This window comes from Oryzias latipes, chromosome 22, assembly GCF_002234675.1.
Source record: "Oryzias latipes chromosome 22, ASM223467v1".
Taxonomy (NCBI): Eukaryota; Metazoa; Chordata; class Actinopteri; order Beloniformes; family Adrianichthyidae; genus Oryzias; species Oryzias latipes.
In genome coordinates, this window is record NC_019880.2 from 5,145,026 (window position 1) to 5,167,290 (window position 22,265).

The 22,265-nt window shown below is 39.8% G+C and overlaps 2 protein-coding genes across 2 annotated transcripts in view; both read right to left on the minus strand.

The window, feature by feature from the left end:
* The window catches only part of plppr3 (phospholipid phosphatase related 3), a 34,067-nt gene extending 28,930 nt beyond the window's left edge, over positions 1–5,137 (minus strand). Inside the window, exon 1 of the mRNA XM_011490167.3 lies at positions 4,437–5,137. The gene's annotated coding sequence lies outside the window, so the exon portion shown is untranslated. The remainder of the gene's footprint in view (positions 1–4,436) is intronic.
* A 7,448-nt stretch (positions 5,138–12,585) lies between these two features.
* grin3b (glutamate ionotropic receptor NMDA type subunit 3B) overlaps positions 12,586–22,265 on the minus strand; it is a 124,163-nt gene continuing 114,483 nt past the window's right edge. The window contains exons 9-12 of the mRNA XM_023951528.1: positions 20,874–21,025; positions 18,714–18,878; positions 17,512–17,579; positions 12,586–13,922 (exon numbers count right to left, since the gene is read on the minus strand). Coding sequence (XP_023807296.1) covers positions 12,956–13,922; positions 17,512–17,579; positions 18,714–18,878; positions 20,874–21,025 — 1,352 coding nt within the window. The 3' untranslated portion in view covers positions 12,586–12,955. The remainder of the gene's footprint in view (positions 13,923–17,511; positions 17,580–18,713; positions 18,879–20,873; positions 21,026–22,265) is intronic.

Here is a 22,265-nt window from a genome sequence, read left to right on the forward strand (position 1 = left end):
GTGAACTTTCTGAAGTTCAGTTTCTGAAGTTCAGTATCTGAAAAAGTCCAAAAGAGATTTTTCAATGTTAAAAAATGTTTCAATTATATTCTGATCAAAAAACATTTATTGCACTACACAACCTATTGCATTTTTTGTTTTTTTTAAAATAGCTCTAGACAAATAACTGATCAGGAGACAAGTTACCTGGCTGGCCTTGGCGTCTACCTGAGGTGAAACACTGAACACTCTGTAGTTCGGTACCTGAACACAACACGAGCACGTTGATTAATTTATTTTTACAAAAACCTTTTTTATAACGGAGATCAGTGATTTATAAAAGCTTAAAGCTGCATTCAAAACCCAATGCTTCCATGTAGCAACCAGGCTTAAAACTGTTGGCGGTAGCTCCTCCCACACAACCGTTAGAGGCTTTGAGTGACATTTTTGGACAAATGTCCAGCAGCAAACTTTAGCCACAGACAGAGGCCTCCAACGCGAATTTCACACGCGGATCATGTTTAGTGTGATTGCAGCATAACAGATCATTTCTACCTACCTCTGGAAAAAAAAAAAACCTCATCACTGTCGTAACTTACGGGCAGAAATGCATTTTGGGTTTGGCTCGCCATACGTCTGCTAATATGACAAACTAATCATGTATGCATTGCCACATTAAGCTCTAAAACAATCGTAACACACATATGTTTAAACAACAGTAAACCACATTTACGGTAGTATAAGAGCATTCTTAAAGCATTCATTCAAAATAAACCATGAACGATACTTACCAAATTAAATCAGGGCTGAAAGCAAGACGGTACCGTCAGCGATGAGGCGGATGAAAAAAAAAACCCGAGGTTGGGGCGTCTTGAAGCGGGACGAAATCGCAACGCTTTGCAGAAAAATAAAACGCTCGACTTTCAATTTCAAACGTCGCATACTCGCATTCGGCAAATCCAACATGGCCACCTGAGCTAACGTAGAGAAAACGAAAGACCCTCCCACCAGTACGTGATGACGTCATGACGCTACTTCAGGGATCTTAAAATTTTTGAGTGCTAGATACAAATAAGCTTTAAAATATTTAGCACTGTTAAGTTAAATTTGAAAAAATCTTGATAGAGCTTAATACTTTATAGTTGAATCAACTACAAAATGACATTTAAGTTGTGTAACCTTTATAGTTATGAGTCAGTACAAGTGATAGGGTTTAGAGTGTGTTCAAAATGGGAGGTGGCGGCCTCTCGTCCAATCAGAGCACGAGAAATCATCTGCCTTCCGTTTCATGCAAAGTGCCTTCCTTTTCATTCAAAGTGCCTTCCTTTTCATCCAAAGTCACTTCCGTTTCATGCATACTCCTCTCTCACACACACATATAAACTCTTCCTCACACGTTCATATATACTTGTCTTTCACATACATACATTCTTTTTTAAGAGTGACAATGAGAGTGAGAATGTATGTATGTGTAAAGTAATATATATGCATGCGAGAGAGAGAATATATGAATGTGCAAGTGAGAATATATGTATGCGAAAGAGAGTATATATGACTGTGAGAGCAAGAATGTATGAATGTGAGAGAGAGAATATATGGATGCGTAAGAGAATATATGTATGCGAAAGAGAGTATATATGACTGTGAGAGCAAGAATGTATGAATGTGAATGGTTCAGAATAAATAATGTCTTATACGGCCCCTCATACATTTTGTAGCATTTTATTTATAGATCAGCCAACCTTTAATATTGAAATGTGAACACATTCTATGTTTTTAATCTTGAAATGCTTCAGGGGCGGAGTCAGACACTCACTTAGCTGCCGTGAACAACCCACTTTTTTCGATTAGCCAATAGAGTGTGACATCAATCCGATCATAGATCTATGAGCTCGCCAGACGTCTCAGATCTGGGTTTGTGATTTCGCAATTTCCTCAAAAGACACTGCTTGAGCTCACGTGTCCCAATCCCTTCTACAGACATCAGGACAAAATCATCACACAGCCATGCGATCAAATATTTATGAAAAAAACAAAAAACAGGTAGTTCCAAGGAGCTCAGAGAATTCGGTGGCAAAAGTCTAGTCGTGAAATTTCCATGCTAATAAATATTTCCTTCAACTGCCAGTGGTATTAAAACAAAACAGAAAAAAAATTAGGATAAAAGTGTGAGGTGAACAGATGTTAAGGTGCTTGGTCTGCTAAGTTAAAACCTCCAAACTTCCTGTGGGGTTCAGGTGAAAAGATACACCTCTTTATCTGCATCCGGTTGCCAGAAGAACAAGTTGGACTGTTTTGTGTCGCATGTGAAGCACGGTGGAAGGAGGGTTATAATGTGGGGTTGTTTTTCAGGGCCTAAATATTTCATCATATTTGGATAATTTCATCATCCCAATTTTATGGAAACAGTTTGATAATGTTCCTTTCTTGTTCCAACATGACAGGAAGAAAACCTTTTGGAAAGGAAATATGTGAAATGACTGTGATCCAGGCTTTCCCACATCCCTGTCTGACCTCACTGATGTACTTAAGGAAAAATGGTCAAACAACACATACAAACTTTCCTAAATTTCATGGAAACCCTTCCCAGAGGAGCTGAGGCCTAACAGCTGCAAATGGTGGACTGTTTTTTTATTTTAACCTGATGGATTATAAATGGAAAGGTTGATTAAGTTCACATGAGGTCAATGGCAGATGAGGAGGGCTGCAAAGGGTGGCGCAGTGCTTAGCACTCTCACCTCACAGCAAGAAGGCTCTGCTTCAAGTCCCAGCTGGGTCTTTTCTGTGTGGGTTTACTCAGTCTTTGTGCATGTGTGGATTTGCTCCGGGCACTGTGGCTTCCTCCCACAGTCCGAAAACAGGCTTCATAGGTTAATTGAAGAGCCTAAATTGCCCCTAGGTGTGACAATGTGCTTTGTAGACTTGCAACAGACTGCTGATCTGTTCAGGGGGATCCCTGCCTTTGCCCAAGGCCGAATCCCAATTCATTACCTACCCCAGAGGTGGGCACTGAGGGCAGCATTCCTGCATATTTACCAACATACCCTGCTCTGGCATGTTCTGATTGGCTAAAAACAAGAACCAGGTAATCAGCCATGAGTAAGGCAAGACAATCTGGAAATCATGCAGACACACTTGCCCACCCCTGCCTTACTCCTACATTTAGCCCTCCAAGTGGAGAGTTATGGAACAAAAGTGTCAACAAATCTGGACGTTACCACCACTTCACGACATCATGACGGCGCCAGCGTTCTGAAAATACTTACTTGTTACAACATTGGTTTTATAACTTTAAAAATTCAAAAACAAAAACTCAATACTTTCATCTAAACATAAACTTCTGTGTTTCAAAATACACCCACGTGAAGAAATGCATTTCTCCTCTGTGTCTCAAGCACATCGGAGATCCAGATTCCTATCCAGCCCTAAGTCACTCCGGCTCCCTCTTAAAAAAGAAGTTTGGACACCACTACAGCTCCAAATGTCCCTTCAATTGGAGCAGAGAGGAGCCGTAGGGGTAGGGAATGAATTCAGCCCAAATGTAACTGGGATAGGCTCCAGCAACCCCATAGAAGATTCAGTGGTTTCAGAAGATAGATGACAGATGAGCAAAAGTTTCTGGCAAACAGTATAATTTCAGATATGTAATAGAAAAGCTTGTAGTCGCTTTAGTGTCAAATGCAGCTATCATTGATGTCTGCAGTGACAATGCAGTGTACCTGAGAGCATGGCTTATAACGTTTGTTCACATTTAACATCTGTTTGTGGGAACTGGTGCCTTTTTGGTTTACATATTTACATTATGTTTTATTATCATTATTTGTTTTTAATTTTGTTCCCTTGTTCTGCTTCCTTCATGTTCAAACAAGCTTTCAGTCCTCAATCATCAGCCTTGGTTAATCCCCCTTTGTATGTTTAAGACCATCGTTTTCAGTTTATCACAGTCAGATTTTTGTCTTTCTTCTTATTTTGGTTTTTGTCATTTTCATTTCAAATCATCCCCGTTTCTGTCACCAAATGAAGCACAACAAGGACCGAGTCTGAAAAGATGCTGACAGCTCAGGAGAACTGCAGGGCCCCTAATGGATGGAGAGAATTAAAGGGCCGCGTGTGATTGGAGCAGAGCAGGGTCCACCCAACTCAGCCCACCTGCCTTCAAACATGAAGCATCGTGCATGCCGCATCTTTTGCACGTTCAGTTTGCAGGTTTCCAGATGGTTGTCTCTGCAGAAAAGCCTTTCCTCTGCATAACCCCGTGGGGTTTTAATTGTTTGTGTATAAGTGGAGGTTGTAGGTTTCTTGCATCAGCTCTCTAAGCAGGTACGCCCACACACATCCGCAGATCACACGACATCATGCTTCATAGAAACCATGTGCTGCCTTTGCCTAGCGCCTCTCGGCGGGGCGCAGAGGCGCGAGTGTAAAAACGAGCACCGGGACGGGCGGGCGGCACTCACCTCTGTCCCGGGGATTCCGTGAATTCACCGAGTCCCGTCGCCCCCTTCCCCCCCGGCGTGGTCGTGCGTGCTGCTCCAGTTTGGCGACGTCCCTTTCAGTCCAGCATCTTCCAGGTCACCCCCCGAATCCAAACCCTTGTCGGTGCTCCGAGGAGGCGCTCCGGTGCGAGGGGGAAGGAAATTTGGGGGAGTTATGGAGAAGAGGAGGGAGATCCAAGCAGGGATGGCGAAGGGGAAGATGCAGGGGAGGATGCTGATGGTGGAAAAGTCCAATTTGCCGCACTTGCTAGTAACTCCTCTCCTCTCCTCCTTCCTTCTGTCCTCTCCTCTCCCGGGTCCTGGCTCAGGATAAGCGAACGCCTCACATGCGTCCGGACGCCCCCCCCCACTTTACCGGCCCCCACGGGTTTCTAACAAAGCGCTTCCATGACTTTTTTCCTACATCCAGATCTGCAAGTCAGAGCTGCTATTCCATGCACACACGGTTTTTGGGTGCGCAGTGGGCTCCACGGCGCGCGCGCGCACACACACACGAACACAAAAGCATGGAGAGCAAGGAGGGGTGTGGAGAAGCAGGGGGAAGGGGGCACTGTATGGCGGGGGGAGGAGACAGTCTGCTCCACAGTCTCGCTCCTCTGCTGAATTCTTGTTTCGGGGCCGCCACCGTGAGGCGACCGAGACAAAGGGGTTCAATTTGGACTGCGCCGCTCCTTTGCGCATGTGTGCGTTTATAGGAATAAACCTACGCATGTGAGGGGGCGGGTTTGGAGACAGAGCTCACACATCTTGAATGAAAAGATGCGTTCCCTGTAAACAGAAATGCGCGCCTGTCCTCTGCAGAAAGACACGCTCCCAGATTTGGTTCTTTCTGCAACTCTCGCGCAGATGCGGCGGCTCAGCTGTCTTTGTTTACTGTGAGGGCGTGGCAGCCGGAGGATCACCATGCTGCCTTTACATCACCCCGGATGAACCGATGATGTTTGCATCAGTCCCACACCAAACTGAGTCATCCTTGGTGACACTGCGGCACTAACATCAAATCATCCCTGCAGATGATCCGCACCTTCTGCTCTCACACTTTTTATTTATGTGCTTCAAAGCTAAACAAGTGCTTTCCTATTACCTCTGACATGTGAAGTAGTGCTGTTGAGAAGGTGTGACACATTCAAGGACCCTCATTCATGTAAATCTCAGGACAGGAATTCCCTTTCCTGACCAGTTTCCATCGGCTCCAGCTCTCCGCCATCCGTCTCTGAGCTGGAAGAAGAATGGTGGTGCCCCATTAGTCTTGTTCCTTGTTTCCAGGGAGCTGTTTTGGTTCTCACGGGCTACACTCTCCACCCCTCCTGTTCCTCCTCTCATCCCTTACAGCCCCCATCCCGACAGTCCCACTGATCCAGCCACCCCGCCAACAATCCCCCAGCCTCAGTCACAGCTGGTAGGAGCTAATAAACCCATCACTCATGGTGTCTGGCCTCTATTTACCTTTTAGACAAAGAAACCCCAGTGTGTGTGTGAGTGTGTGTGTTTGTGTGTGTTTGTGTGTGTGTGTGTGTGTGTGTGGGGGGGGGGGGCATGTGAAGATTCCCTCAGACCTCCATATGATTTGGTGAACTTGTTTATTTTTGACAGTGGATTCTCCGTTCCTGCATTCACTCTGCGATTCTTGCCGTTCACCCCAGTTGGGTTGTAATTGACTGCTGGAGGGGGTGTACATTGGGGATTCTTAGGTTTGATTAAAATTCCTCTTGACTGCTGTTCACACATGTGACCCAGTTATGTGTGCGAAAGGCCAAGCGTTACCTTTCTGCATGTATGTGCAGAACTGTCATTGTGCACAAATGCTGCACACTGAACACGATGCATGATGGTCTGTGCTCCACATATCTTCTCATCTATCTATGAAAACTCCCGGCGACTGGTACATATTGATTTTTCTAAGTGATTCGGCGTGTTTCGAGTGCCCTTAAGATACCTGACAAAGGGCCTGTTGTTGGGTTTATCACAGAGAGGAGAGCCCAGGCGTGCATAGAGTGCAGAGGAGGAATGATTGATTGGTTTTCACCATCGTGTGATTATCTTCACTTCATACAGGCGGCTCAATTCAGCCTCACTAAATTTTCATGCCGTTCTGCGTCTCGAACTGTGACGTATGGGACCCCAAATGCCAGAGACTGGACTTTAGATGTGAAGACTTAAACCAGGGAGCAGCATAAAGGGTGATAAAACAGATGACCTGACAAGGAACAAGTCAGAAGCAGACATTTACACATGCTGAGGACAATTAATGAAAAAGAAAAAAAACAGCTTTGGACCATTATGAACATGAACATGAACATGGGGGTGCTGTGACAGGAATACCAGGTGGTGGCAGTATCTGCACAAAACGTTTTTTTGGTGAATTTACTTTGCACACAGTTTGTGTCCAATTTTTTTAAAGTAATTTGTATTTTTAAAGAGCGGGTCTGTTTTTTAAACATGTAATATATTCCTCTTGCCTATTTTGTCTGGTTTTTATTGCACATGTCCAGGTTTGGACCTGAATTTCTTGAGCAGTTTCTAACCAAACATTGCCCAGTGGATTAAAAAAAAAAGAAGAAAATCTATAAATTCAGATCTAGCTTTTGCTAAAGGAGGCCCAGATGTCATTTCTTTAATGCAAAGTCTTTTTCTGCAGGTAAACCTATGGAAGATTTTTCCACCATAATGCATAGTAATGTGCATATAACTTTGACTCTGAAAAAAAAAAAAAAAAAAAAAGAAAACGTCCCAAACTAAGTGTGAAAGTTTCAAGCGCCATCGTGTGGCTAAAACCTATCATTACACAGAAATAAGAGGAGCTGAGCTTTACGGCTCCGTGTCCTCAGTGGTGCTTGTTTGTCACGTGACCTAACAAAACTCCCGTTTTTTTGGGGGTAAAAAAATCTAAATTCATTCCAAATGTTGATTGTATTTCTCTTTGAAAAAATAAAATCAAAATGTGATCAATTTTGTATTTTAAAATTGCCTAAATAAAAACAAGAAAACAATTAAACAAACGTAACAGAATAAATGCAAATCCACTTGCCACAGGAATTGTCATTATTTAATTATTATTTTAATGGACTCTTGGGCGCTCTCTATTGGTTCATGTCTGTGTTCTATGTGGATCTACAAAAACTTTATTAGTTGTGACACAGACTTGTCCGAGGTAGGTCGCATTTTGCAGCACTTATGAGGATTGTTTCATTGTGATATTTTTGTAGTATATAATTGGAGTGTTTCTTTGTGTGTTTAATGTATTTAAGTTAGCTAATCTGTGTATGTTCGATGGACTTTATACTTTTTGTAGCGTGCTGCGTGTCCATGTGCGAGAGCCTTCCATGTTTGACCATCTCCCTTATGTTGTGCAGAATAAAACGCGAAATAAAAGATAAGCTGGCTGTCCTGTCGTTCCACAACAAAAACACGCAGAAATATCATCCTGAACCGTCGTCAAGACTGAGCTGGTTGCACAAACAAACAAAAATACTTATAATAGCTGTATTTTCCAACACAGTTCTGTACAGATCCTGCTCAGCTCTCATATTCTGCTTCCAAAGTGACAGATGTTTGTAAATGTTATTTATAAAGTGGTCTGTTTTGTAATTTTTTTTTTTACAGATTTTCTGTCCAATCTTTCCTTCAAAGTGGTTACAATACATTTGAGTTCTGTACTTGCTCTTTGCTTAACCTCTGAATTTCAGCATAAAAAGACTTGATGAGAAAAGCAGTGCTGTTTCCATAAAAGATGAACGAAAGTGGCAAAAAATAACTTTAACAGTTCTCAGGAAGTCTGAAGAAGTTTTTTTTAAAGTCACTTTAAATAAAGAATGTGTGGTTTCTTGCATATAAATTCTAGGTTGTCTGGCTTTGTCTGAGTTATTGTTTGTTAAACGGAGAAATTACATCAATCGTAAAAGCTAAAATAAAACGCTTTCAGGACAACTTTTTTTCATGATGCCTTTTCCCATTTCTTTCTTTGTGCTTTAAGGAAGTTTTGGACCAAATTGACTTCAACAATGTAATAACTCATCCAGGAGGTCATGAAAGAAACAGCAAGTGAAGAGCTGCAGGCCTCTCCAGACTCACTTATGGTCAGTGTTCACGATTCAGCAGCAAGAAAATTACCAGACAAAAACACGATGGAGTTTAAAGTCATTTCACAACGGATGAGACAAAAGTTGAGCTTTTCTGCAACTTTACATCTGGATTCAAACTAAAACAGGCTTTAGCAGAATAGAAACATCCCACCAACAGTCAAACATGGTGGTGGTGGTGTGATGGTCTGGGGCTGGTTTGCATTTTTAGTAGAATTCATGTTCACATTTAATGGCTCGAGAACAAAATAGAGTTTGAAGTTGATCAGTTGAAATCTGGACTGTATTTTTTTTGTATTTAAGTAAATAAACTCCACATATTTCTTGTTTTTTTATTTTGGTTATTTTTGCTCTGCATGTTTTTGATAAGATGAACTGTTTATTATATGTAAAAAATAACATAATTTTTACATTGTGAATTACGATGAGTGCATTGAAGTGATTTATAATTGCACATACATTTTAAGCTTATTACAGTCACAAATTAGCTGCAATTAACAGTTCAATTAATGTGATCTTTCAAGTCTGGGTAAATGCTAAATATTGTGCCAGGATGGGCATCTGACAAATAGGCCAAATCACAACTGCAACCACCCTTTAGGCGGGTACAAGTGTTGATTAGTTGCCTAATCAATATTGATGCATTTTGACACAAAGTAAAAAAAAAAAAAAGAGTTGCTGCACAGACATAAATATATAAATGTTTATTTCAAAAGATTTTCCATTTATGCATAAAATTCAATAGTATGTTGATATAACTCTTATAAGGAGTAATTTTGAAAAGCATTTCTTGAAGTACCACACGCTTTTCCTCAGTAAAAGACCTAAAACATGAATTTCCTTGTAGACACCATGGCAATGTAAACACAACCACTTCACACCACAGCAAAGTCGAAAGGTCGAAATGTACATTTGCACCACTGTCAAAGTTTCCTTTGTGAAGTCACTGTGAGTTTGCCAGCAGAATCTCATCTTTGAAGCACTGGGGGTCGACAGACGAGCATTTGGGAGGGTGAAGCTGCATGTTCAGATGATGGAGGTGTTCAGAAACACACCCGGCTGCATCTGCTTGAGAGCAAAGCAAACCCCTCATTCTGCTGTTCTCTCATTTTTCTGCATGGTAATTTGCTAAATCTCAGATTAGTAACACTCCGGGGACCATAGCCGTGGGAAGTGAGGTACTAGCTCCCTCTAGTGTTTGGCAGAGTAATTACATGAGCACAAACAGGAAGTGTCTCCTTCAAAATAAGAATATTGAGACATATTTTAGTGATATTTAAAACAACACGAGTCAACATCATTCAGATCACAACAGGTTCAAGTCTTAAACCACTCAGAACATACATAATGAGTTTCGTTCAGTAATGGCGGACAAGTTCTTTCCTTTTTTTTGACAACAACACTGAACGAGGAAGAGGTTTTGATAAGAATCAAAGGGACTATGCAGCAATTTATTCAGTGAACTTGATGATTATTCATTACCGCTCTTAAATAATCACAAGGAACCCACATTCACATGAAAAGAAGTTCAGGAGAAACAGCTCCAGAGTGGATTTGTTTGCTTTTGCAGACTCAGCGCTGCAGGCTTTCATATCCTCTTCAGCCCCAACAGTCAGTGCAATGGACAAGTCATTTTCCTAAAAAAACTGAGGTTGTGTGAAATCAATGCAAAGAGAATGGCTCCTAAAATCATCGAAACCATGTATTACATTCTTAAAATCAAAATGATGAAATATAAAGACAGTTATGTCACCTAATATTACTTTAAATTTCCTTATTTTGAAATGTGTTTAGTCAAATCAATTTTATTTTGAAAGATGTTTGTAATTTTGCTCAACAGAAACCCCAAATTGGATGCGGATCTGGCGGATCTGCCTTTTTTTTTGGTGCTAATTTTTCAAATGAAAAATTGAATGAGGAATTTTCGCTGTGAAAGTGGCTAAACTGAATCTTGAAAATCACTGCCTAAAGCTGCCATTATTGCTTCTACAAACCTTAAACATCTATCAAAACATAACAAATAAAACCACTTTTATCTGCATCTCTCCAGAAGAAAAAGAATGTGGAGCCTCAGGTTTGTGTTTCCTTTTTTTGATTACAGGTCTCGTAAAAATCTGTGTGATTTCAAAAATAAAGGGTAAAAAATGCAATAAAAGACATAAAATGATTTCAGTAATCTCCAAAAAGACAGATTGTGAAAAAAGAAAGCAGTAAATATTAACAATCACAGCCTTTTAAAAACCGTGAACTAAAAGTACAACCCTGCAAAAGTAAATATAATGGTTAGGTTGTATATGTAAGATATTTTGGGATATGTAGTTGGCGTGAATCTCAGGAATAAAGCTGAGCATTGTGGGTATTAATACCTGCATCAGGCTGCTGCCAGACTCCAAAACTGTTTCTCAGCTTCAAGCAGTTTAAATGAAATTCACAACATAAAGCTGATTCTTTTAGTACACAAGGTTACAAAGAATAAATGCCATCATTACTGGAGAACAGGGAAAAGGCAAATCAATAGTGATGTGTTTTATTGAGCCACAAGCTCTAATCAATAAATAAACACTAGCAATGGCAGATATAGGTATTGCTCTGTGAGATGATCTGCTTTTAATTGTTTTTTTGTTTTTATTAAAGAAAGGTTGAATTTAATCAGACTACATTTGCACACATGGTGTACAAAAAAACAACAAAAATACAGTAATCTGGATTATATTATAAGTAATGTTGTAATGGTTTGTGTTACTGAAGCAGGATAACCTAAATTCAGTCAGACATTTCAGCACATGTTTGGTAGGAAGTACTTCACTGACCTTGTTTTCAGGTAAGTGTTTTTATGTTTTTTTTTCCTGAAAAACATTTGACACACTTATAAAACAATTATCCCCATGATGCCAGGAGTTTGAATAATCTGCATAACACACTCTTGACTTAGTCCAACCCCGGTTTTTCAAAATCTTTCAGATTCAAGTACATAATATGAATATAACATAAATACGGTTAAAATAAAAATCATTATGCAAACCCGAAAGTTTAAAAGTGATTGGTTAATTTTTCCTCCTACATAATTTACATTTATTTTATTACCACCTAACTGGTTTGTGCAGTTATAAAGAACAACACTACTAAGAAGAAAAAAAAATATTCATAGTGTTTTAAAAAAGATGGATAAGCGAAAAAAGAAAATCACGTTAGTATTTTTAATTTGTTAATTCATGTTTTGTATAATTCCAGAATTTTTTTCCCCCTTGACAGGAGTTGACCTTTATAAAAGAAAACCTTGGAGTTTACATAAAAAATATATATATATGAAATTAAAATTTTCGTATATATTTCTTTTATTTCATTTATTATTTTTAAAATGTTTTTAGGTTTTCTTGTGTTCAGTACCGTAAATCCTTTTTTTTCCCTGTGCCTGAATTTTATTTTGAAATTCTAAAGAGATTTTTGGCCTTTTCCTGTTCTCAAAGCAGAAACTTTTATTTACAACTGAAGTTTCTTCTGACTGATGTCTTTTTGTTATTACACATTAGGCTGAGGCCATTAGTGGGCACACAAGGATTTTAGAACATTGCTACAAAAATGTTAATGAATATTATAAATCGACTTTCTGGTCGTTGCACGTGTGACATATAAATATTTAAACCAGCAGCAAATGAGTGGATCTTAAAATTGTATATGTATTTTTAAACTATAAGAAAATAATCTTTTATTTGGATCATTAGAGAGATGAATGGTTTCACTTTGTCTTTGATCGTTATCACAGTTTTCTCTATTTGCCTTTTATATTTAACAGCTTTTGCTTTTCTCTTTCTTTACTTAAATATATATAAATAAGGTGTTTTTTTGTTATTAAAACATGTAATCTGTACGACAAAGGTTTAATTTTAAAAAGGTTATTTAAAGGTTTGATATGCGTCAAGTAAAAAATTATAATAAATGGACATAAAACCAAAATAAAAGGAAAATCATCAAGGAGGAATAAAGCAACAACAAAGGCAATAAATACCAATAACAAGAAAATTTGTGTTCAGTTTGGGTCAGAAAGGTTTTGTTTTTGTTTTTTCATATCAGATAAGTTGTTTTCATTTGTCGGTTTCGCCCCACCCTCAGATTCTAATGACATTTTGGTTTGTTTATTTCTGGTTTGTTGTTTGAACTACAGGTTTAAGATTTCATGTGAAATAAGATTCATGATTGTTGAAATTCTCTTTTTTTGCTTTAGTTTGAAGGTTTGATGGTTTTGAAAGCAGAAAACAGAAATAAATTGAGGTTTCACATCTCGCAAACTTAAGCCTTGAGGTCCAAACCATCTTCCCACGGCTATGTAAGGAGCATGCTACTGCCCCGCCCCGCCCCCCACCCCCCACGTTGCTCCACACAGAAGGTGCCTGAAACAGCTGATCACTTCCCGCCGCTCATACTTGGCTGGTTGGCCTTTGTCCTCTCCAAAGTGTTGAGAGTGCGTGACAGGTTAGCCTTCTGTCTGTCCAGGCTGGAAGTGTCTCGTGTTTGGATGGTGATGCTTCCACTGACTCGACTCCGTTCCAAACTTGTGGAACTGTGTGATTGTCCAGTCCTCTCTCCTGTTAAAGAGTCTGCAGGCCTCAGCTGGTTGGCTCGTCCTCTGTCCAAAGTGTTGACTGTGTTTAACTGGCTGCTTCTTCCACGTTCCACAGTCCCAGTTCCTCCCGGTTGGTTTGCTTTCCCCGTCTGCTGATTGTTCAGGGTTTGGAGCTGGCTCGTCCGGTCTCTCTCTGGGAGTTTGGGCTGAGCGGAGCTGATTTTGTTGGTGCTGAAAGTTTGTATCTTGGGTTTGTCTTTCTCGCTGTCCACGCTTGGGTCCCTGCGCTGCAGTCCAATTTTCTCTCGCTCCAGGCTGCTCTGGATCTCAGCTCTCCGAGCCAAAGCCTCTCTCAGCTGGTTTCGGAAGATTTCGATCTTCTCCTGCAGCTCCTGAAGCTCCCCCTCCCACAGGCTGGTCTGCACAGCTTTGTTCCCAATGGGAGAGAGCACCAAACCTGTGGAGGCCAGAGTGGAAACGGGGCCACCGTTGACGTGGAGGCTCATCTGAGCAGGAGAGGTGAAACTCCCCAGGCCGCCCAGTCCCAACCCCCCCAGGCCGAGGCCGGGCCGGCCGACCATCCCGGGCCGGCCGCGCACCGACGCGGTGTGCGTGCGCAGGCGGTAGCTGTGAAGAGTCTCCAGGTCAAAGTGAACCCGCTTTTCCTTGGTTTCATGGGATGGGGAGGAGTTGCCAGTGCCCCCTGCTGTGGTGGAAGCAGGGAGGGAGGAAGTTGGAGATGGAGGAGGAGGCTGCTGCTGCTGTTTCCTGTGGAGGGTGCAATTCTCTGAGATGCAGGAGGACGGGCTGGTGGGAGAAAACATGGAAAAAAACACACATTAACATTTTGCACAGAGATGCATTCCTAATAGAATTAAGTAGGCTCATATGACATTCAGAAAGACTTCATATTTTCTAGTTAAAAATTGTAACTTTTCCAAAGAACAAAAGTAGCCAAAAATTTAAAAAAAAAAAAAAAGAAGTAAAATAGCATTTCCCATCTGTGTCAGGGAAAATTCCTTCTCCGATATATAATTTGACAAATTCTAATCCTAAAATGAAAACAGAGATAATCTGAAAAATATGTTTTTAACTGTTAAAAATATGATACAAAAAGGTCTTAAAAATGAAGTTAAACATCCAAATGTCATTTGTTATTGTCCTACCAAACACAAAGAAATATTTAAATTAGAGAAATGACAGAAGAAAATTTCCAATATGACATTACCACGATTAAAACAGTTGTTTAAAAACCACACACCTGCAAAGCACAAGCAACCAAAAGGAGAAAAAATGAAGATGATCAGCTTTCATATTTTAATATTTTATTCTGAAACAAACTGTCTGCAGCACAGAGATAACAAAGGAAATGGCAAAACTCAAGTATGTGAGCTTTCATGTTTTTCTACAGCATAAATGAAAACCTTCATCAATTTATCATGTTTTAACTTACATTTTTGATATTATTATTATATTTTACTCTCTTTTCCCTTTCATTTTTTGCGTTGTTGTTGGGAACCGCAGGTGAGAAGGAGCTCAGAAATACACTGATATGATAGGAAGCTTAATCTAAGGTGAGGATTTGAAGCAGAGCCGTGTGCAAAACCAAAGGCACAGAAACAAAGCTTTTATATCACACAGTTACCAAGCAGCTGGTTTAAAAAAAAAAACACACCACATTAACTTTTGTACTTTTACTGTAATATTTGCCTTTAAATTCTGCAAAACTATTTAAATTTGGGAAATGTGTCTTTTTTTAAAACATGAATAATTACTACAAAATTCTATGTAAATTATCAACATGTTTGTTATGGTTAAATGTTTTTCCAGGCTTTCTATAATCCCAGTTGTTGTGGTGAGTAAATATGAAATGACTTGTATGTTGGTGCATGCGAGTCCCTTCCTTTATTATGTAAAGCATCGGGCTGGTCAGTGCATTCACCGACTAACAGGTCAGACTGCCGAGCTAATAAAAAAACTGTTTTGTCATTCAAAGGTACGACTCAAAATATTTGAACATTGAGGGAAATTTCATCATTTTCTTTCAGTCAATTCAAAAAGTGAGAATCCTATTTGACATAGAATCATCACACATGTAAAGATTTTCAGTCTTTATTTCTCATCGTTTTGGTGATTTTGACCTTCAGACAGAAAATTAGAATATCACATTTCTAAGTGCAAATGTCAGGCCTCTGAAAACTATGTTCATTATTTATTCACTCAATACTCGAAGGGGCCTCCTTCCCTATGAATTATTGCAACGATGCAGTGTGACATGGAGGTGATCAGCCTGTGGCTCTGTGTAGGTCTAATGGAGCCTGGATTTGATGGCCCCCCCTTAGGTCATCGGCGCTGTTGGATCCTGTGTCTCATCTTCCTCTTTACATCAGCCCACACATTTTCCAGGTTTTCTGTTGGGTTCAGGTCAGGCGAATTTGTTGGCCAATTGAGACTTGACCCAAGGAATGCGAAGCCCATGTCTGGTATTCGTCTGTGTAGTGCTCTTCATGCTCTTCAGCTTCATTCCATACCTCCAAATTCTAGAATGAAGTTCTCCTGACAATCCTCTGAAGGCTGCAGTTATCCTTATTGCTGCTGCACCTTTTGCTCACCACTTTTTTCCCTTCCACATAACTTTCTTATTTTTTGGTAATTTTTTACGACTAATATTTCTGCTGTGCTGTGCATGATATCAACGTAAGACCCTTAGAACGGCTTTTAAAAACTCAGCAGTGTGTGGCATCACATTTTCTTTAATTTTTCCTTAATTCTTGTCAATTATGTCTTTCTTTGATTGTTTTTTTTATGTTGTTTCAATTTTTGTTCTTAATTTGCTCAATTTTTAAATTTATTTTTATTTTTAAACACTTTGGAACACTGACAGTGTTCTAACGTACAATAGAAACAACAATGTATTCATTCATTCATTCATTCATTCATTCATTCATTCATTCATTCATTCATTCATTCATTCATTCATTCTCTGTGACAGACCTAGACTGAGAAACCATCTAAAAGCTTAAGAAACCTTTGCAGATGTTTAGATTAATTGATTGATCAGGAGTGACAGCACAAGTGTCATACATGACATTTTTTCTATATTCTAACTTCCTGAGACACAGAATTTTGGGTTTTCCTTTTTCTTCTATTCCATAGTCATCAGTTACAAGAAATGAAGGCTTGAAATATGCCAGTCTATGTTATTTTTCTATTTAAAAGTGCATTTACTAATAAAAATGATTCAATTTTCTTATATGTCTAACTTTTTTTACAAGCAATTAAAGTTTTGGATCAGAAAAGAAATTCTTCTAAAAGTAGAATCTTGTATAAAAAAAGTAGTCCCCCTTAAGTTTTTGCCTTTAATCAAAAAGCAAAAAGAGAATGATAGAGAAGAAATGTAAATGCTGGTCTGAGGTCTTATGGTGTAAAAACATGTTTTTTTTTTTTCCTCTAGAAGTGTTATGAAAAAAACAAAAATGCATGGTACTGGGGTTCTGGCAGGAACTTAACTATAAAGAGCCACTCTGATCATTTTTTGATCTTCGATCCATAAGTGTTCTTCGTGGTCTTTTAATTAGGATTATGCCGTTTTTGGATACATTTGCCATTTTGCAGGACATAGTTTCGGCAGAGCAACAGTACATCAGAAATTTCCCTCTGAGTTTTGGGCGGGACTGTTGGCATAGAGCAAACCCCCCCCCCCCCCCCCTTTACCCTCCCTGTTGCTGAGAGCGATTTGTTTAAGTGGAGCAACTTGTGGTCCAGCCAGCGTATTTTCACTCCCCCCCCCCCCCCCCCCCATCTGCTCCCAATTCACAACAATTTGAACAAAGACATACTCAGAGATGCAATTTTTAAGCCTAATGTCCTCAGTCATTAGAAAAACATGTTAAAAACATGATTTTCCTTAGAGTGGGTCTTTAATAAATAAACAAGAAAAAAACTGGAAGGAACAAAAACTGTGAGCAAACAGCAGGGAACTAGAGAGGAACTTAACTAAACACCAGACTCCTAAATACACTGAGGATGATTGACTTAACTGAAGACAGCTGTGGATAATGATCAAATGTAAGGGAGACAGAGATGGGGGGCAATACCTGAAAACTGTATATTATCTAACAAAACATACCTGAGAACAAACAAACCAAACATCGCAGTTTTAATCTCAGTTTTTTACAGGAGTTACCATCATTGCAACAGTTTTTGATAGAACTTCCATACATTTTCTAGCGGTTTAAACAATGTCTGCATAGGAGAGGATGAGAAATGTCATGGCAGAAAACTTTTAATTCGTTGGGTAAAAATGGGATGGCTATTTCCTACTGTAATGTTTTTAAAATTAGTAATACGGCACAAAGCTGCCAAAGTGAAAGCGGCACAGAAATGAGCTCATTACTTTTGGTCGAAGCCGGTCAGCTCCTTTCCAACGTCCTCATATGTGGTGTTGAGAGCTCTGTGGATTTTCTGCAAGGAAAAAATGATGGAAAAAAATTGGTAAGAAAGTGTCGAGACAATATTAAAACTGAAAAAAAAAAAAATCAGGGAAGCTGCTGGAAATTATTCCTTTCATTTTCAGGAATCATCTGTGATGGTTTTTGCATGAAAAAATGCTCGAGAACTCATTTGAATAATTAAAAATGAGGCAATCTCTGCATGTTTGAAAAATTTGACTAGTCAAAGTTAAAGATGCTTAAGCTCATTTGATTTAAGTATCAAAGGACTTAGGCTAGTTTGAAAACTTCCAAACCTCATCATTAGGTGTGAGGGTTGTGTAATTTGCATAAATGTTCAGATGCGTGTGCAGGAAATAAGACTTTCATTACAGATAGGGATAATCTCAAGGGACTACGTCAGACGTCATGCTTCCAGATAACTGCACTGGTTTTGTGATGAACGCTGGAGGCTGTCCGGGACTAGCTGCCCTTTTAGAGAGATGAAGCAAACAATGTGAGCAGTCTTCATTTTTCAAATGCTGCTTCCATTATCTCCTCAGCAAAGTAAAAAAATAAAAAATCACCGCAGGCATCTTATTTATTAATGGCTGGCGTTGCATAAAACACAACAACATGTGACCTTTAAATTCCCACTTTGTTGTTCTTTTTTTTGCTCTTTCACATACTGTCATTAATACCTAAAAAAAACCTGCAGCCTGGGCTTTTTTTGGTGTGTGTGTGTGTGTGTGTGTGTAATATACCTAAAATCAAAGCTGATAAGAAATGGAGCCACAAACACTTCATGTAAATAGTTTTTAATGGTTTAATTATTTATAGGCCACATTAAAATCAAATTATGTGATTAACATATAACTTTATTTGCATTAATGAATGCAATTACTGTCATAATTTTGTAAAGAAATTCTAATTTAATATGTCCATTGTGATCTACAGCCTAATCAAATATAAGGGAAAAATAATGACATAAATTAACGTGGTAATACCCGTTACCAGCAGTAGGGGGCATACGATGTCTGCATAAGAATCAGCAGTGTTGGGGTTTGTGCTGCATGGATCTTTCGCCTTGCATGTGGTTCAGTGAGTGAGACCTGCTGTTTGCATGTGGCAGCGTGCATGCATGCATGCATGTCAGTGCTTTTCTCACCTGGCTGGTATGCAGCCAGTACTGCAGCGTGTGCGAGCGGCGCAGGCGGGGGATGACCAGGTGATAGAAGGTGTGTTCACCTGCCAGGGTTAACAGGGCTCCACCAACACCAATGCAAAGCAGGACAAACAGGCCGGAAAAATGCTGGATCCCCATTTGCAGAGTCTGGGGGAATAAATCCAAGATACGAATGCTAAAGTTAATGATCGGATGTTGGATAATAGGTTCTTGGTTTTTTCTAGAAGTTCCCCCCCCCCTTTTTTTAGGAAATAAACAACAAACAAGATGTATTTGCATTCATCTGAACAGCTTTATTTAAAAGAAAAGGTTCCTGATCTGAACATTTCCCTTTTTAATCAAACTGAAGCAGATTTTTGCTGCGATTTAGATTTTTTAAAGCTGCCAATAAATGGAAGGTTGCCATGTCTTAGCTTGGCCAAAAGGTCTCACTATTTTTAGTTAAAGTCCCACTCCGATCATCTTTGATCTTTTTTCAAAGCGTTCCCAGTGGTCTTTTAATGGTGATTATGCCGTTTTTCGCCAAACTCTGTCATATTTCTAAGAGTGGCATTAATTCATTAGAAATTTACATCCGCGTTGTAGGCCGGATGCCTCCTCTTTCTGTCATTAATCTATCTACCCGCTCTCCCACTAGCTTACAGCCCCTCACACCCCCAACCCGGCATTACTGATCCAACAAAAAGTTGTTATACTGGAGCTATCCAGCCGTACCGTTTAGATCCAGATGGCAGCTCTGACGAGGAAATCAAAGACGGACATGGATCTATTTGTCTTCTAGTGGATGCACCAGATTAAGGCGGAGCAGGGATTTTGTGACCCTCCCAGCGTATTTTATGTGTAACAAATATGCTCTTTTTCAAATGGCTCCAGATTCACAACGATTTAAATAAACAAATACTCATAAATGCAATTTTGAATCAAAATTTTTACATATGTGTCCTCCATCATCAGAAAAATGCCACCATTTTCAAAGTTGGTTTGAAGTTTTGAGGCTTTGAATCTTTTTCAAAACCTTTTGGAAAGAAAATTGCAAATATGAGTAAAATATGTTTTACAAATGTATTAATAAAACAAAGTTATGACTGATCAAAATTGAAACCTTATTTCTGGAACTTTCTATAGTCAGCCCTTGCAACCCCTTAGTTTAGAAGAGTTTGATGCAAATGGAGGATAAAAGGCATTAAATAATCATTTAGATTTACAAAATAGCAAATTTGGCCAATACAAGAATAATTCTGACATTATGCACCTATTTTAGCTGAAAGCGAATAAAGCTGCTTTAACGACATAATGGTCTAGAGAGAAAAAAGGAGGACAGCCAAGTTAAGATTAATAAAAAGAAAGCATTAAGCAGGGAGAGGAAAAAAAAATGATTTAAGTGCAATTTGCTTCACCCAAATCCCCCCTGACACAATGTCTATCTAGTGAATCTTTGTCGTGGTGGGAGGAGGCGGTGAGGGGCTCTTCCAGTGCTCCATAATCACGTTTTCTCCACCCAGCTCATTTATGAACTGCCTCTGATGGCAATTAGCCCAGTGCTGACTCGGCAAATTCATCAGTGACAAGAGTGACCCTCTTTCACTTCTGATCCGGGGGGCAGGTCTGCACTAATGCCCCCCTTTTATTTTTTTTCTGAAGAGCGCACTCTCTTTGCTTCAGATGGGATGAAGACAAATAACTTTCTAGTGCAGGGTGAAGTTAGGGTTGCATAATTGCATTTTGAACCATGATTCAACTTTCAAGTGGGATTTAAAAAGGATGTCTGGAGGGAGCTGAACAGCCTTTTTCTTCACAAACAAGCAACAGAGATATAGACAGTGTTCACTGTTTAGAATACCACTTCCGAAAAAGAGGGAGAGAAAAAAGTAAGGGAAGAACTCCCCAGTTACATACCCTGAAGACAAATCAGTATTGATGCCCTGAGAGTATGAGCCTGAAACTGTGGTTAAGGTCAGTGAACAGGGCTGACTTTATGTGATTTTATGTCTTTGTGTGTATGTGAGGCTGTCTGTATGCGGAGCTGGTGGCCAATCTTTTCAGTGTCCCAGAGGGAGATTCATTTATAGAAGTACAGAGCAGGAGGCTTTGCTTTACACACCACACACGTACAGAATATGAACACTTCCACTGATGACTTACCTCAGTCACCGCAAAGACTCTCTTTCCGCAGGGCACAACCTTATACCATTTGTCATGTAGCATGTCCATGAATCCATCAGACTTGTAGCGACTCACAAACTCAGATACGTTGCGGGTTAAAGGAGAGCCCTGGGGAAGGCCTATACCATAACCTGAAAGAAGGTACAAAGACGTAAATGCACACGCCACAGGCAACAGAACTGGAGACCACATCCATGCTGAAGGGGGAGAGAGTCAAATTTCTTTTGGTAAAAACAGAAATACTCTTGAATGTTCTTTTTCTTTTTTCTTTTTTACTCTTGAATGTTCTAAGAAAAAAAATATTTAGTTGGGCTGTGAATCCTTTCTTAGGTGGCGTTTCAATTCACAAACAAGAGCAACAATTCAAAGATCAAACCACAATTCTTACTAAACCATCATATAAAAACAGGAGATCAGAATCAACAAAACAGAGATTTAGAAGGTAAGAAATGGGATTTATCACTTTAAACAATGGCACATTCAAGAGTTTTTTCTGTCAACTTTCTGGTTAACTTCAGCAATAAACAAAATACAAACATCACTAGCCGTGGTTACATGGGAAAAATATCTTGATCGGATCAATGGTCGGATTAAAATCCAACCGTGCACATGGGCCCAGAAAAACTTTTTCCGATTAGAACGATCGTTCACATGGTCTCACTTTCGGTCGGAATAAATCATTTGGGCATGCGCAGTGGTGTTGAAAATACCGGAAAAAGGAAATAAGTCCCACTGGAAACAAACCTTTGCTGTCATATACATTTATGCAGCAGCTCGTTAATATACGAGACGATCTTCCAAGCGTGTTTTTATTAATGTTATGAATATTATGAAGCGCCTGTTCGCTCATCATTTTATTTTTAATCCGTGTGGGCAGTGCTTTTTTGTAGAAGAACGGAGATCCAAGGAGAGGCTAACAGGCGCTAACAACATTAGGCCAGCCTTAATGTTTGATAATATCCATGCGGGATATGCCGCAATCTGCATCTTGGCTGCACGTAAATATGTGGGAATAGCATCAGCCTTTATTTTGTCGGGACACAACTGGAAACACAAATCCATGTGATTGTTTGAACAGTTTCTAAGGAGGACTGAGCGACATTTCTGCTTTTAGCTCACACACCGCCCCAAAGCCGCTGTGTGTGCTAGAAGTCCGAGCTCTGCTCGAACACACGGTTATCCTGACAGCAGCTAACCGAGGACGGATCGCAGTCACACACAAACAAACAACAAAACCCACACGTAACAAAGCATCTTCCCTCCCCTCAAACCCAAAGTTATTAACCCAGCTTCGTTCGGTCCACCGGCACACGAGCCAGGAACACGCAGGGTCCAGACGTCACGGGTCACGAAGCGCTCCTCCTCGGCACC